Source organism: Colossoma macropomum, unplaced genomic scaffold (assembly GCF_904425465.1).
Source record: "Colossoma macropomum unplaced genomic scaffold, Colossoma_macropomum, whole genome shotgun sequence".
In the NCBI taxonomy this organism is placed as follows: domain Eukaryota; kingdom Metazoa; phylum Chordata; class Actinopteri; order Characiformes; family Serrasalmidae; genus Colossoma; species Colossoma macropomum.
The window spans coordinates 18,436,184-18,448,850 of NW_023494805.1; the positions used below are offsets into that span (position 1 = coordinate 18,436,184).

Below are 12,667 nucleotides of genomic sequence, written 5' to 3' on the forward strand. Positions count from 1 at the left end.
GAGGAATGTGAAGCATGTTTCACTCTGTCTTGTGAAAAGAGAAAGGAGTTTGGCTGCAGTGTCACTGGCAGGACAGGAGAAGGTGTTTATTTGCTCTGCTTTCGTAGCTGCCCCAGTCTCACAGCTGCTAAACACGTGCTAATTGTTGATGAGCTGGATTAGTTGTGGTCAAAACCAGGGGCGATTTAATGCATGGGCTTATCTGGGCTGAAGCCCAGGGACCCCTGAATAATTCAGGGCCTGTGATTGGCCGTTTTTCTTTTTTTTTTTTTAAATGAGATTTATTTATTCATTATACCCAAATTGATAACAGGCCTACACAATCAAATAGGGGGAAAATATTTAGTATTACGTATAATATCTGAAGCTCCAGTTGTGGTTAAAAAATGTAGCTTAACTGAGTAAGTGCAAAGGTGACAATCCATCCCACAGAGTATGTCAGTTTGTACTGTCATTGTCAGTTTTCTGTGCATTTGGCACTTGTACTGCTCTTTTACTACAAAGGCTGAAACGGGCTTTTAGAAAATGTCAAAGCAAACAACTAATGTTACTTCAGTGCATTAAAGGTAAGACATTAATGAACAGTAAACATTTTTCATGCCTGCTGTGGCAATATGTTTTACCTACGATGCTTAGGTTTAGGTTTTTAAGTTTGTTATGTTGCTTTTCCTTATCTTTGTACATCTTCTGTTTGATTTTATCTCAGTCTTCTTTGGCTTTTGTGTCTACCTATCCACTTTTTGACAGGCCTACCCAATGATTTATTTCTGCATACACCTCTGGATGAAAGAATAGACTATAGGTTGTCATAGATTTTGGTTGTTTTGGTGATTTTGATGGTTTTACCGAGTAAACCGTACCACATAATGGCTAGCATCATGCTGATTTTGGCAGAGGGATGGGACATCCTACCCACCCAGAAAGTCCAGCTATGCTCTCTGGTGTCACCAGGGATTGAACTCATGATGTCCGCTGGAGAAGCATCGCTTGACAATTGTACAGAGCTCAGCTTGCGCATTTGAGCTTAAGTTGAAGTTCATCTCAAGTTCAGTGCAAATTTCAAAGCTCGAGCTGTGTTTTTTTGTGGTTTGGTTCTGTGTTTAAATTTGGTGAGGCTGAAACAGGTGTCCTTTTCTGGCAGCTTCTTCATCAAATTTTCCATTCCACCTTACATGGTGCAGCGGTCAAAGGCACCAGAATACAACTGCGGCACCATATAAGGTGGAACAGAAAATTTGAAAAAGAACCTGGCAGATAAGAAGCCTGCTTTAGCATCCTTTGAGTTTGTGCAGTAATAGAGAGATAATATATGGCAGTATTGGAAGTCGCTGATTGGTTTTAAATCTTTGGACGCTGTGTGTAACTAGACCCATAGGGCCCAAGACCACCTGTAGCCCCAAGGCCCATGAGTAGGTTGAAGCGCCTCTGGTCAGAAAGATTGAATTTTGATGTGCCATGAAGTTGAAACAACAGAACTGAATTGGTAACACTTTCCACCTCACACAGAATGGCTGTGACTTTGTAATTGGAAAAAAAAGTGATTTTCAAAGGTGTGCATTCACTCGTCATATTAATAATTATTATTTTATTCAGTAATAATTTATACGGTGTAGAGACATAAACTACAGAGAAACTAGACATCAGAAGGTATTTCAGCAATATTTCATGCTATTTAGGGGAACAACAAAAAGTTCTGAAATGATAAATAGTATACTTTAATAATCTATTTATAAGAATTTCTTATCAAATATTCTGCCTCAAGATTTCCTCACTAGTTCTCAAACATGAGGCACTCTGAATATTAATTTTCTTATAAAGTCATTCTTGATGTTATACAGCTCTCACATTTTAGAATATTATGCAGCTCTGTGTGCAGTTGTAAAATAGTAGCATCAGATCATATGTGTTTCATTGTAGTGAAAAGATTATGTGCTAGTGCATGTGATGATTTGATTCATCTCCAACTAGCAGCAGTCTCATATGCAATGCCTGAGGGCTTTCCTGATGAAGTGAGGGCAGCCATGGACTTGAAACTCCACAAAGAGCAAAGAGAGCCACAGGCGAAGCAGCCGGCCTCCCCCAGATACACAGGCCACTCGCAGGGCCAGTCAGGTCCAGGAGCGAGGGCAATACCAGGAGCACGGCAGGCCCAACTCCGAACGTTTACATGAAGTAGTGACCAATGAGAGCCATGGAAACAACTCTCAGGTCGAGGTACTGGCTTCCATAAACTAAAGTTCAAGATGACCTGGGGTGTTTAACAAGGCAGGATTTCTCAAAAAGCCAGATGACTTCAGCTGTCTAACAGGAGAAGCAAGAGACATTTCTGTTGTCTGGTCTTTACTTTTAGCGCTTAGTTATCCTGCTGAACTGAGAAATCCTGCTTTGTGACATAACCCTCTGTTTTTTGGGATGCATATTTCCATCTTTTTTGCTTACATGTTCCCTTTACCTAACAGCGAGACATGGATCATATCTACTATGTCTCCAAAATCTACACACTCACGGATGCTGCAGGCAGGGACTTGTGGATAAACATTGAGCAGATGGACAAGGGAAAGGTTCATGGTGTCCTTTCCAACACCCACAGACAAGCTCTGGTATGGCTGTGCAACCCATAGACAAGTGTTAGAATTACACTGAATGTTATTGCTGCTCCAGAAAAAAATCACATCTTCAAAACAGCACCTTTTTAAGAGAAGGAAAATGTCTATCTTAATTACAGAGGAAATGCAATCTTTGTTTTTTTACCCAGTTTTCCCACAAATTTAGTCATGGCCAATTCCCACCCCTCTGGCTAGGTTTCCCCTTATCACACAGTGCTACCAAGCTGGGAAGGGAATGGCTAGCACATGTCTGCTCCAAGACACTTGAAGCTAGCCATTGCATCCTTCCAAACTATCGCTAAAGCAGCGTCATTGGACAGCCCGCAACGCTTAGAAGAGAATGCTGACTGCCAATTCTGTTACGTCAGCTAAAAGACACCCACACTGGCTAGCATCATGCTGAGTAGTGGGGGGACGTCCTAATCACCCAGAGAGAGCAAGTACAGTTATACTCTCTGGTGTCACCAGGGACTAAACTTATGATCGCCCAACAACCAGGCCAATGCTTAGTGTTTATCATTTTTAGCATTAATTTGCTGTTATATTAAAAGTTGCAGATAATGGTTTATGGTTTCGTCTCTCACTAAAACATTAATTTGTCTGAAAGTTTGATTGTTCGGTTGTTTTTACAGAGAGTCAACTTGTCCTTTGAGTTCCCTTACTATGGACATTTACTGAGAGAGGTCACAGTCACTACTGGTGGTGAGTATTCAACATTCTCATCAATAATTTTATTAAAAAGGTTCTTTTGTAAAATAAATCTCCAAATGTGTACAGGTTTCCTCTACACAGGAGATGTCATCCACAAGATGCTGACTGCCACTCAGTACATCGCCCCGCTCATGGCCAACTTTGACCCTAGTATTTCTCCCAATTCCACCGTCATTTATTTTGACAATGGTATAGTGCAGCATTGTTTATATCCAATGGCATTTCATATGTGAGCAATTCTCTTCCAGTTGTTCTAATAGGAAAAGATGAATTTACACGATTTGTCTCTTTTTCTTAGGTACAGCTCTTGTTGTGCAGTGGGATCATGTTTACCTCCAAGACAGCTCACATTTAGGTAGCTTCACCTTCCAGGCCACTCTGCACAGAGATGGCAGGATCACCTTTGCTTACAAGGAGGTTTGGAATTGTTGTATTTTAATTGCAGAAATAATAAGAAACATGAAATGTTCCTAAATGCTTCTTGGCTTGGATGGTTCTAGGAAAACCTTTAATTGGCACAGAACCTTGACATTTTGTGGAGGTTATTTAAACTTTCTTGACTCTCACACATTTAAAGAATCATCCATTGAAAAAGTGATTTATCTATGAAAGAGGTCCTCAGATCCAGACCTTAAATCCATCTGTTTTTTCTAATCACTGATGGGTATGACACTAAGTCAACAGTTCAGTTAACTAGCAGTTACAATTACAAAATCCAGGACCAAACATGTGGAATTGCTCCAAAGAACACTTTTTTGGCACCTTCACGTTTGAAAGTATGATAATGGTATTTTCCTTTTACTATTCAGATTCCCGTTCACATAAGCGAGATCAGTTCAGTGAATCACCCTGTTAAGGTTGGCCTCTCTGATGCCTTTGTGGTGCTTCATAAGATTCAGCAGATTCCTGGTTAGTCTCTTAACTTTGCTTGTAAGGCATTCTTTTATTTGGACATTTCTATTTAAACAATGATGCTTTGTATGGACATGGACATGCAGCTCTAACGCTTGTATTTCTCCTTCTTAAACAGACATCCGAAGAAGAACAATATATGAATACCATAGAGTTGAGCTTCTAAAATCCAAGATTTCCAACTGCACTGCTGTTGAGATTCTGCCTCTGCCAAGTGAGTTTGAAGCAATGCTGCAGCCAGAGCTAATGGGATTAGATCAGCCTTTGTTCTGTTTTCAAGACCATCGTGCCAAATGTTATTTCTCTCAGTGTAGTGGTGTGTATTTGTTTGTTTAGTGTGAGGGTACTGCGAGCGCCCTCCCTTCTTTGTCACCTCTGTGCTAAATTGTGCCACTGTTTCCTTCCCTTCCCACGATGCTAGCCTGCCTCCAGTTTTCCAGCTGTGAACGCTGTGTTACAGCTCACATTGGCTTCAACTGTAGCTGGTGCAGCCGCCTCCAAAGGTATTGTTCCACATATGTTCCCCCACAGTGTAATTTATTTCAGTGTATTCATGGGACTTAAAAGCGATCATCCTGTGAGAAATCAAGTTTATATACTTTTTTCACCTTCCTACAAATATAGTCAATCATCCAAGACATGCTGTGTATCTGAAATATGCTTTAGTTTTACACTGGAGCTATGAGGCTAATGTACAGTACTGTGCAAAAGTCATAGACCACCCTTCATCTATTTCCAGTCAAAACAATGATGTAAGTTATTCCAATTTTAGTGTCAGGGGAGAAAAAGCAGAAAATGTGTTACAGACAAAAACTTAATTTTAGACTTTTCAGTATTTAGTGCGACCACTCGTTTTGGGAGACTTGCTTTCAGTTTTGCAAAGAAATCTGCAGGGGTATTTTTCCACACCTCCAAAGTTCAGTCATAGTAGTTTCTGCATCTCACAATCCAAGAAATCTCAAACACATTCAGTGATGTTGAGGTCTGGACTCTGGGGTGGTCAGTCCATTGTTCTGAGAACACCACAAGCTGCTTTGTTTGATTGGCAAATGTTCTTCTTTTATCTATTTCCTTTTCTCAGTAAGAGCTTCTTGACAGCTATCATCCTTTCAGGCTTATAGTGTTCAGTTGTCTTCTCACAGTGGAAGGATGGACAAAAACACCTGAAGATTTGTTTCTGAATCAATAGTGGGGCTTGATTTTCTCCTCTCTCTCAAAGATGAAAGTACTGTTTATCTGATGGAGATGGGTTTTGGCGGTCTACCAGGGTTGCACGCTCATTACAAGTCTGATTTTCTCTAAATCTTTCAAGCATTTTTTGAACTCCAGTTTAGTAAACTCTTTGTTGACTGAAAATTAAATAACTTATACCGAATGGCTGTTTCACCTGAAGATGAGGCCATTTAAGGGTGGTCTCTGACTTGCACAGTACTGTAGAAAACAAGTAATGGACGTCCATAGTCCACTATTTAGCATCATACAAACTGCATGTTAAAATCATCATACATAATGATTTCAAACGGACTTGCTTTTGTGGTTTCTGGTGTCGTGACATACTCTATAAAAAGTTTTTTTTTTTGCCAAACTATCATTTCAATGTCTGTCGAAGTTCACTTCGACAGACATTCGCCCTAACGCTCATAGAGGCATTTCCACACTCCAGTATGCTATTTGACTTCAGAATAATAAAACTTTAACTGGTGCAGAACAAAAAAAGAAAATGTTCCTGTGTAATTAAGTAAAGCAATGGAGCAAAACCCACATTGTGATTCTGAAAGCTTTTTGAGGAATGTGTGATCATAAAGACACAGACAGGATATCTCTAGAGAGCCCTCTGCTGTGCACTGAGCACGATTTGCTCTAAAAGAATGTGACATTAAATCAGAGTGAGTCATCAGCACGGCCTCCAATTTTGGGTTTACTTTCAAATAGGATCCTGTGGTGGCACATAGTAGTGTTCAGAAATTATATTTGCATTCTGATGTGCAGATGTTCCAGTGGCTTTGACCGAAATCGCCAGGACTGGGTTGACAGCGGGTGTCTAGATGAGGTATAACAATGTCATAAAACCATTCTGTCGGTTCTGCTGCTTGTTTGTCATCTACTTGCATTTTTAGCAGTGGTATGTCAATGTATTTTCAGATGAAGGACCAGAGCTGCAGTCAGACTGTAAATATAACCCAACGCCTCAGTGTAACCATTACACCTCCAGTCAATAGAGCCATGGACCCAGCAACTACTCTCAGGACAGTGAAGTCTAAGGCCACAGCCAAGCCTACCAGAACCTCCACAACAACCAGAGCAAGCAGTACATCCCCTCTTCCCACCATCACCCCTGCTGATGGTGAGTATCTACAATACAAGAAGAAATATGTCTATAGCATTATCTCTTAATGGGCCCATATGTTCTATATTATTATTGTATTTTATTGTTTTTCCCCCGAGGTCCACTTTTTCTGAGGTTTCACGTACCAAAAACAGCCACAATTGATTTCTACATGACTATTTTCCAACCTCTCTTCATCCCTTAGATTTAAACAGGCTGTGCCCCAGGACTGTTATATGTTATGATTGGCTGCCCTGTATTGTGCCTCATTCAAAATGCAGTACGGGCTGAAACACTCATATTAACTTTTGCGTAAATAGGCAGGGCTGTGGGCTTAAGAGGTGAATATGTGTAAATGTTTTGGCTTTCCTGACATTACAAAAACACTTAAGAATGAGCTGTTTTGCAGCTTAGTTTTCACATATAAACTATATGGACTGCGGTATGACCAAAACAGTTTAGATATTTAACAGTGTTTACAAACTACATCAAACTCTTTTATTAAAAAAAAGAAAAGCAAGGAAAATTCAGGTACTTTGGTTTACATGTTCTCTGAGCTTGTCTGAACACAACAGAACGTTAATTGTAAAGTGAATTTTTAATCCTTTAATTTAGCATATTAAATGTAGTCTTTTGGTGACTCATTTCTTACAAAGCAACAGAAAGTCTGAATTTGATTGTGAACAAAAGTATGAAAATTACATGTAATAAAAAAATATTAGGTACTATTTTTCCTTATCAAATTAGATAAAATGTGGCCATGAATAGGTTAAGCTAAGGTCTAGTAGTGCCCACTGGTAGACTTGGTGAAAGCAGATGCACTGTTATTTTTATATTTGTGATACTGTGCCCTTATTTGAAATTTTCCATCCAACTGTTATTTTTCAGTTAGGTTATTTTAGGCTTTATTAACATTAAATAGCTATGGTTTAATGCTGTGGATATTTGAAACAGCCATGTTCAAGTCTCTTACTTGGAATGAAGAGTAAGTTTTGCCTGAACAATGATTTGGCAGTTTGAACCTGAAATTGTATGTTCCATGTGGCACAGCATCCACAAATACAAAACCATTGTTTTCAATGGAGATATGCACAACTATAAAAAAAATAAAAATAATGTTTAAACTGTGTTTAAAGTGTACTCATTTTACTTATCTTATCATAATACTTACAGTTATGACTGAGAGGCATTCAATCCTATGAGTGCTGCGACAACAACTGGCGTTTTTAGTTTGTTACATTAAACTATTACTCTTTGTTTGGTTTAGGTAATGTGAAGGTAAATTCAAGATTAACCTTTATTTACGCACATAAACAACCAAAATCACGACTGTAATCTGTAGCATCCATATTGCTGTGTGATGTGCGTGCACATGAAGGCGAGTGGGAATACGGCAAAACACCGGCACTGTTCAACTCCGCAGTGCGCCACTCAGCATTTTGCCTTTACTGCGTTAAGTTAAAGCCATACCGAGATCACAGAAAGCCACAGTAGATGTGGCTTGAAATTTACACAGAGAAAGGCAGCCAGTGTTTTAGGTAAACAAGGCAGAAGATAATGCTCTATCACCTCAGCTAACGTTACTATATGAGCCTTTTTCAGCTCGTATCCTTCAGCTCCAAAATAGCCAGCCTGTGAAGAGGTTGTAAACTGATACCAAGCGTGACAAGTCATGCTGAGCGCTTGATTTCATTCGATTTATAGTAGAGTGTAAAAATAAACTTGAACCAAGCTTTTATCGACTCTTCCTACCAGTGCCTCGGGCACCAGAATGTAACCGCGGCACTACTTAAGGTGGAACAGGAAAGTTTGAATAACAAGTTGGATATATAAGAAGCCAACATCAGCCTTGTAGTTTTAATACTTGTAGTATTTATTTTTTTTTTGATAAGGAGATTTAAGCTATCAAAACATTTTTATTTATGAGGCTTCCTGCCCGAGTAGGTTTTGCTTGTGTGCGCAGTGCTATCGGAGACATTTTAGCTGCCAGCGTTGCCTGAGTGTTAACGGTGCCCTTCCTGCATACAATAAATGCATTAGCCATACTGGCCAAAATTAACCACCGGCCCAATGTCTATGATATTTAAAAAAGCAAATATTTGCCGAAACTGATTCTGACATCATTGTGCATCCCTAGGAAAATTATATGAACCAATAATTAACATGTTTTTCCTCCTCCGCTTCCTGCTGCACCTCCTGTATTACCAGGATTTCATCCTGCTCTTCCAGTGCGGGTGTTGGAGGTCTTGCAGGACACAAGTAATGCTCATGGCTGACTGCAGACTATCGTTCGGATCTGACTCCATGTTGCAGAATGCCCACTTTATTGCACCAATCAAATCTTGATAGACAAAGTCATGTCTAGAGATGAAACGATATTAAAATTTCATATCACGATTATCATGACCAAAATTATCACGATTATCGATATTGTTCAAAAGCGTTGAAAAGTAAAATAAATAAATACTGATACACAAACTGAAACTCGTTTCACCAACCTTTTTATTAACACAAATAGAATTGGCAGCAATATGCACTTTTTGTTTGCATAAACATTAAAAAAATATAGTCAATTCATTTGCAGTATTACTTTTGTATTACTTACAATACTCTGTAAACAAAAGAATAGCAAATGTATTATTATTACTGTTATTACTATTATTATTATTACTGTTGTAAATAATAATTATTATTATTACTGTTGTAATTATTATTATTATTATTATTATTATTATTAATTACAATAATTAGGGATTTCCATGCATAGAGAATTAAATCTGGACCAACTCTGAGGTGGGTCTTAATGGAAAATTACTACTTCTAAGAAGTGCTGCACTCGGGGGATTTCTGTCCGAACTGCAACTGCAGCATTATTGTGCCATTGTGGTGCTGTACCCCTAATCAATACAGTGCACCGGGAAAAATAGCCAAAATCACAGAGGAATTGCGTGACCGTGCAGACAGTGTAGAACTCACACAGTGTGTCTTCACCTGTGGAGCTGCTTCTCTAAAAGCATTTTAAAACATAACTTAAAATTAACGCGCATCTAAGCTGCGGCAGAAACACTCCTACGTTTAATCTCTGAAACTCTGCTTTTCCTAAAAGCAGCACACAGCGTTTACTTGCGCGAGGTCCCGTCTCAAAGCACACTATCTTCCCTATGTAGTGCACTTCGTGGATCATGAAATAGCAAATCCTTCACCCAAAGAGTGCAGGAAACGTTCACAATAACAATATATTAACAATAGGTTACAAATTCCCTATTTAAAACTCAATTGCTTGTTAATGATGATCGTGTTTGTTTGAACAGTAGCGCACTATGTAGGGGACACTGAGTAATTTGAGACGGTGTTATTCTCTTCTCAGAAAGTAAACACAGTAAAAGATGACTTGTAAGCTTGGATGTGTTGCCCCCTTTCGCCGCTATTCAAACGGTACTACTAACCGTCATTAATTTTACCGCGGTTTACCGTGAAACTGGTAACCGTTTCATCTCTAGTCATGTCCTGCTTATAATTATAACCTGCATGAATAAACTGTTTCACTTAACAATACATCAATGTAAGGATAAAAATGCATATGCATTTTCAATTCACGTCGACTTTAAAAGCAATGATAAAAATCTTTTCCTGGTGAGGATGTGTGATAACCTGTGGTTTGGCATCATTTCCACGGTAGCCAATTGGGCCTTTAATTTTGCAGGTTTTGCAAAACATTTTTCCAGATCTAAACAATTTAGTTCTATTAAACATATATGTCATTATTTAAGTGTATATTTAAAACATATATGTATACTAATGTCAGCAAAGGTCTTGTTGAGCAAGCAAGTTCCGCTCCAGCTGGCTGAGTGAAATGCGAATATCATCACATAAAAGAGTGACCATACTGTTAACAAGGCAAGAGCCAGGAGCACAAGCTATATATAATACTTACAAGGTCTTGCTCGTACATTCAGCCTGCTTCCTCCAACTCTGCTGTGCTATAAATCTGACAGGAAGTCACAGTCTGGCTTACATCAACTACAATTTACAGTCCATGGAGCCCAATAGCAAGACCTGCCTTTAATAAAACCCCTCATTTGGACCGTAAATTATGTTGAAAATAAACTTGATGGAATAAAGTTTTATAAGTTTCATTTGCAATTATGTGACCTCAAATTGAAAGGTTATTGTTTCATGGAGATGTGGAAAAGAGTGAAAATACAGACATCAAACTAAAAGCAGAGGTCAAACGTGCCAGTTATTATGATGGTATGAATCTTTTATTATTCTGTTGTGTTGCCTCCTTGCAGATGACACAAACATCGCACTTCATTTGACTGAAGATGGACGTGAGTACTTCAGTGAAACTCCCTTTTATTCTAATTTTAATGGTCTTAGTTAATGTAATGATGGATATTAACACTACTCACTCATTAGTGTTCGGAATCACTTCTCTAATTAATAATTGTATTTGTTACACAATAACAACTTCTACAGTGTAGTATTCAGTATTGGAAGCTAAACACTTTTTTTTTACTTTAAGTGCAAACTTCACGTGCTAAAATGAAAATGCATAAAACAATTGCAGTTTTTTAGTTTCACATGACACTAAATGTATGTAAAAAAAACAAGAATTCGACATTCATAAAATATTGCCAGCAGTTTACATAGCCTACATTGATAACCTTTTTCAGGCATTTTATAAAAAATTCTCTGGATGGAAATCAAGCTTCTGAAAGATATTTTAAAATTTTTGATTCAATTTTATATATAAAAGTTTTTTGGGCAAAAACAAGACGTTATTAAATGAAAATATACTGCAATTATTCACATTATTCGCATTATTTACAATCATTTACAATAAATTTTATCTAGTTTTGCCTATTATTTGAATTGATCACCAATACAAGGTAGCCTAGTTATTATAACATATCTACCAACAGATACATCTCTATTTATTATTATGGACACATCTGAATGTTAATTTTTTATTTTTCAGGTTTCTATTAATTACAACTTATTTTAAATTTACTAACTAATATACTATAAACAGGACTAGCATATTAGAATAATTCATACAACCAAATTAGTGTTATATAACTAAAAGCACTGATTCCAAACTTTTAACAGTAGTGCACATTTTGACAGTTGTATGCTGCAAATAGTTGGAGCACATGTTATTTGCTCCGACAGCCTCAGAGACGGAGAGCCCAGACAAGCAGAGTGAGGAGCGGCTGCAGACGAGTCTACTCATAGGCATTTTGGTCACTACGTTTGTTATGGTGGCCGCTATACTTGTCACAGTCTACATGTACCATCATCCCACCTCCAGCGCCAGCCTGTTCTTCATAGAGGTAAGCAGATTAAAGTTGTTTGTTTTGTTTTTTACAGTAAACAGAAATTGACAACAGTAAGCGAGGGACATCTTCAGATGACATATCTAGTAAGGATCAACACGAGACTGAAGTTATGTATTGCTGGATATCCTTTTACTTTTCATGTAGCATTGTTTTGCAAAATGACCTCTATAACTGGAAAAAAAATACAGTAATAACTTGCTTCCAACAGAGACGGCCAACACACTGGCCAGCAATGAAGTTTCGTCGAGGCTCCGGGCATCCAGCTTATGCAGAAGTGGAGGCTATGGGACGAGATAAGGAAGGCTTCATTGTAATTGAGCCTAAAGACAGCTTCATAATTTCAGACCGGCGGGAGAGCGCTTTCACAACAGACCAAAGAGACGGCTTCATTGTGCCTGACCAGAGAGAACGCTTTCTTGTAATGGACCACTGCTGACGCACAGTCCCAGTCTGAGCTGAATCTGGAAGAGACTTTTTGGTTAGAAACATACCTCGGAACAATGATGTTTTCTCCTCTCAACTCTTTATTTATTCTGCCAGCAACTGTGGACACAAATCAATGAACACTAAATTGTGAAAATGATGTTTTGATTTTTTAAGACGAGGACTATGGTTGTTTCAGAGGTTACACTGTATACTTTTGGCACTACATAACAGCTTCTTCTGATACTGGAAAAAATTTTAACAAGGTTTTGACATGGTGTGATGCTACACTCTCCTTGAGTGTTTTCACTCTGCAGATATTTTCAGCTATAAAGCTATCAACATGA

General features: G+C 38.4%; 2 protein-coding genes across 2 annotated transcripts in view; one reads left to right on the top strand and one right to left on the bottom strand.

Annotated features, from left to right (window-relative positions):
* Positions 1–2,385: 2,385 nt before the first annotated feature.
* si:ch211-106h4.6 (plexin domain-containing protein 2) lies at positions 2,386–12,463 on the top strand. The gene is made up of 12 exons (XM_036596270.1): positions 2,386–2,600; positions 3,239–3,308; positions 3,384–3,506; positions 3,616–3,734; positions 4,127–4,226; positions 4,348–4,443; positions 4,651–4,732; positions 6,219–6,279; positions 6,372–6,573; positions 10,848–10,886; positions 11,731–11,891; positions 12,106–12,463. The coding sequence occupies exons 1-12, from the start codon at positions 2,466–2,468 to the stop codon at positions 12,331–12,333; spliced, it is 1,416 nt and encodes a 471-aa protein (XP_036452163.1). The 5' UTR covers positions 2,386–2,465; the 3' UTR covers positions 12,334–12,463.
* si:ch211-106h4.9 (rab effector MyRIP) overlaps positions 12,131–12,667 on the bottom strand; it is a 39,116-nt gene continuing 38,579 nt past the window's right edge. The window contains exon 17 of the transcript XR_005008669.1: positions 12,131–12,358. The gene's annotated coding sequence lies outside the window, so the exon portion shown is untranslated. The remainder of the gene's footprint in view (positions 12,359–12,667) is intronic.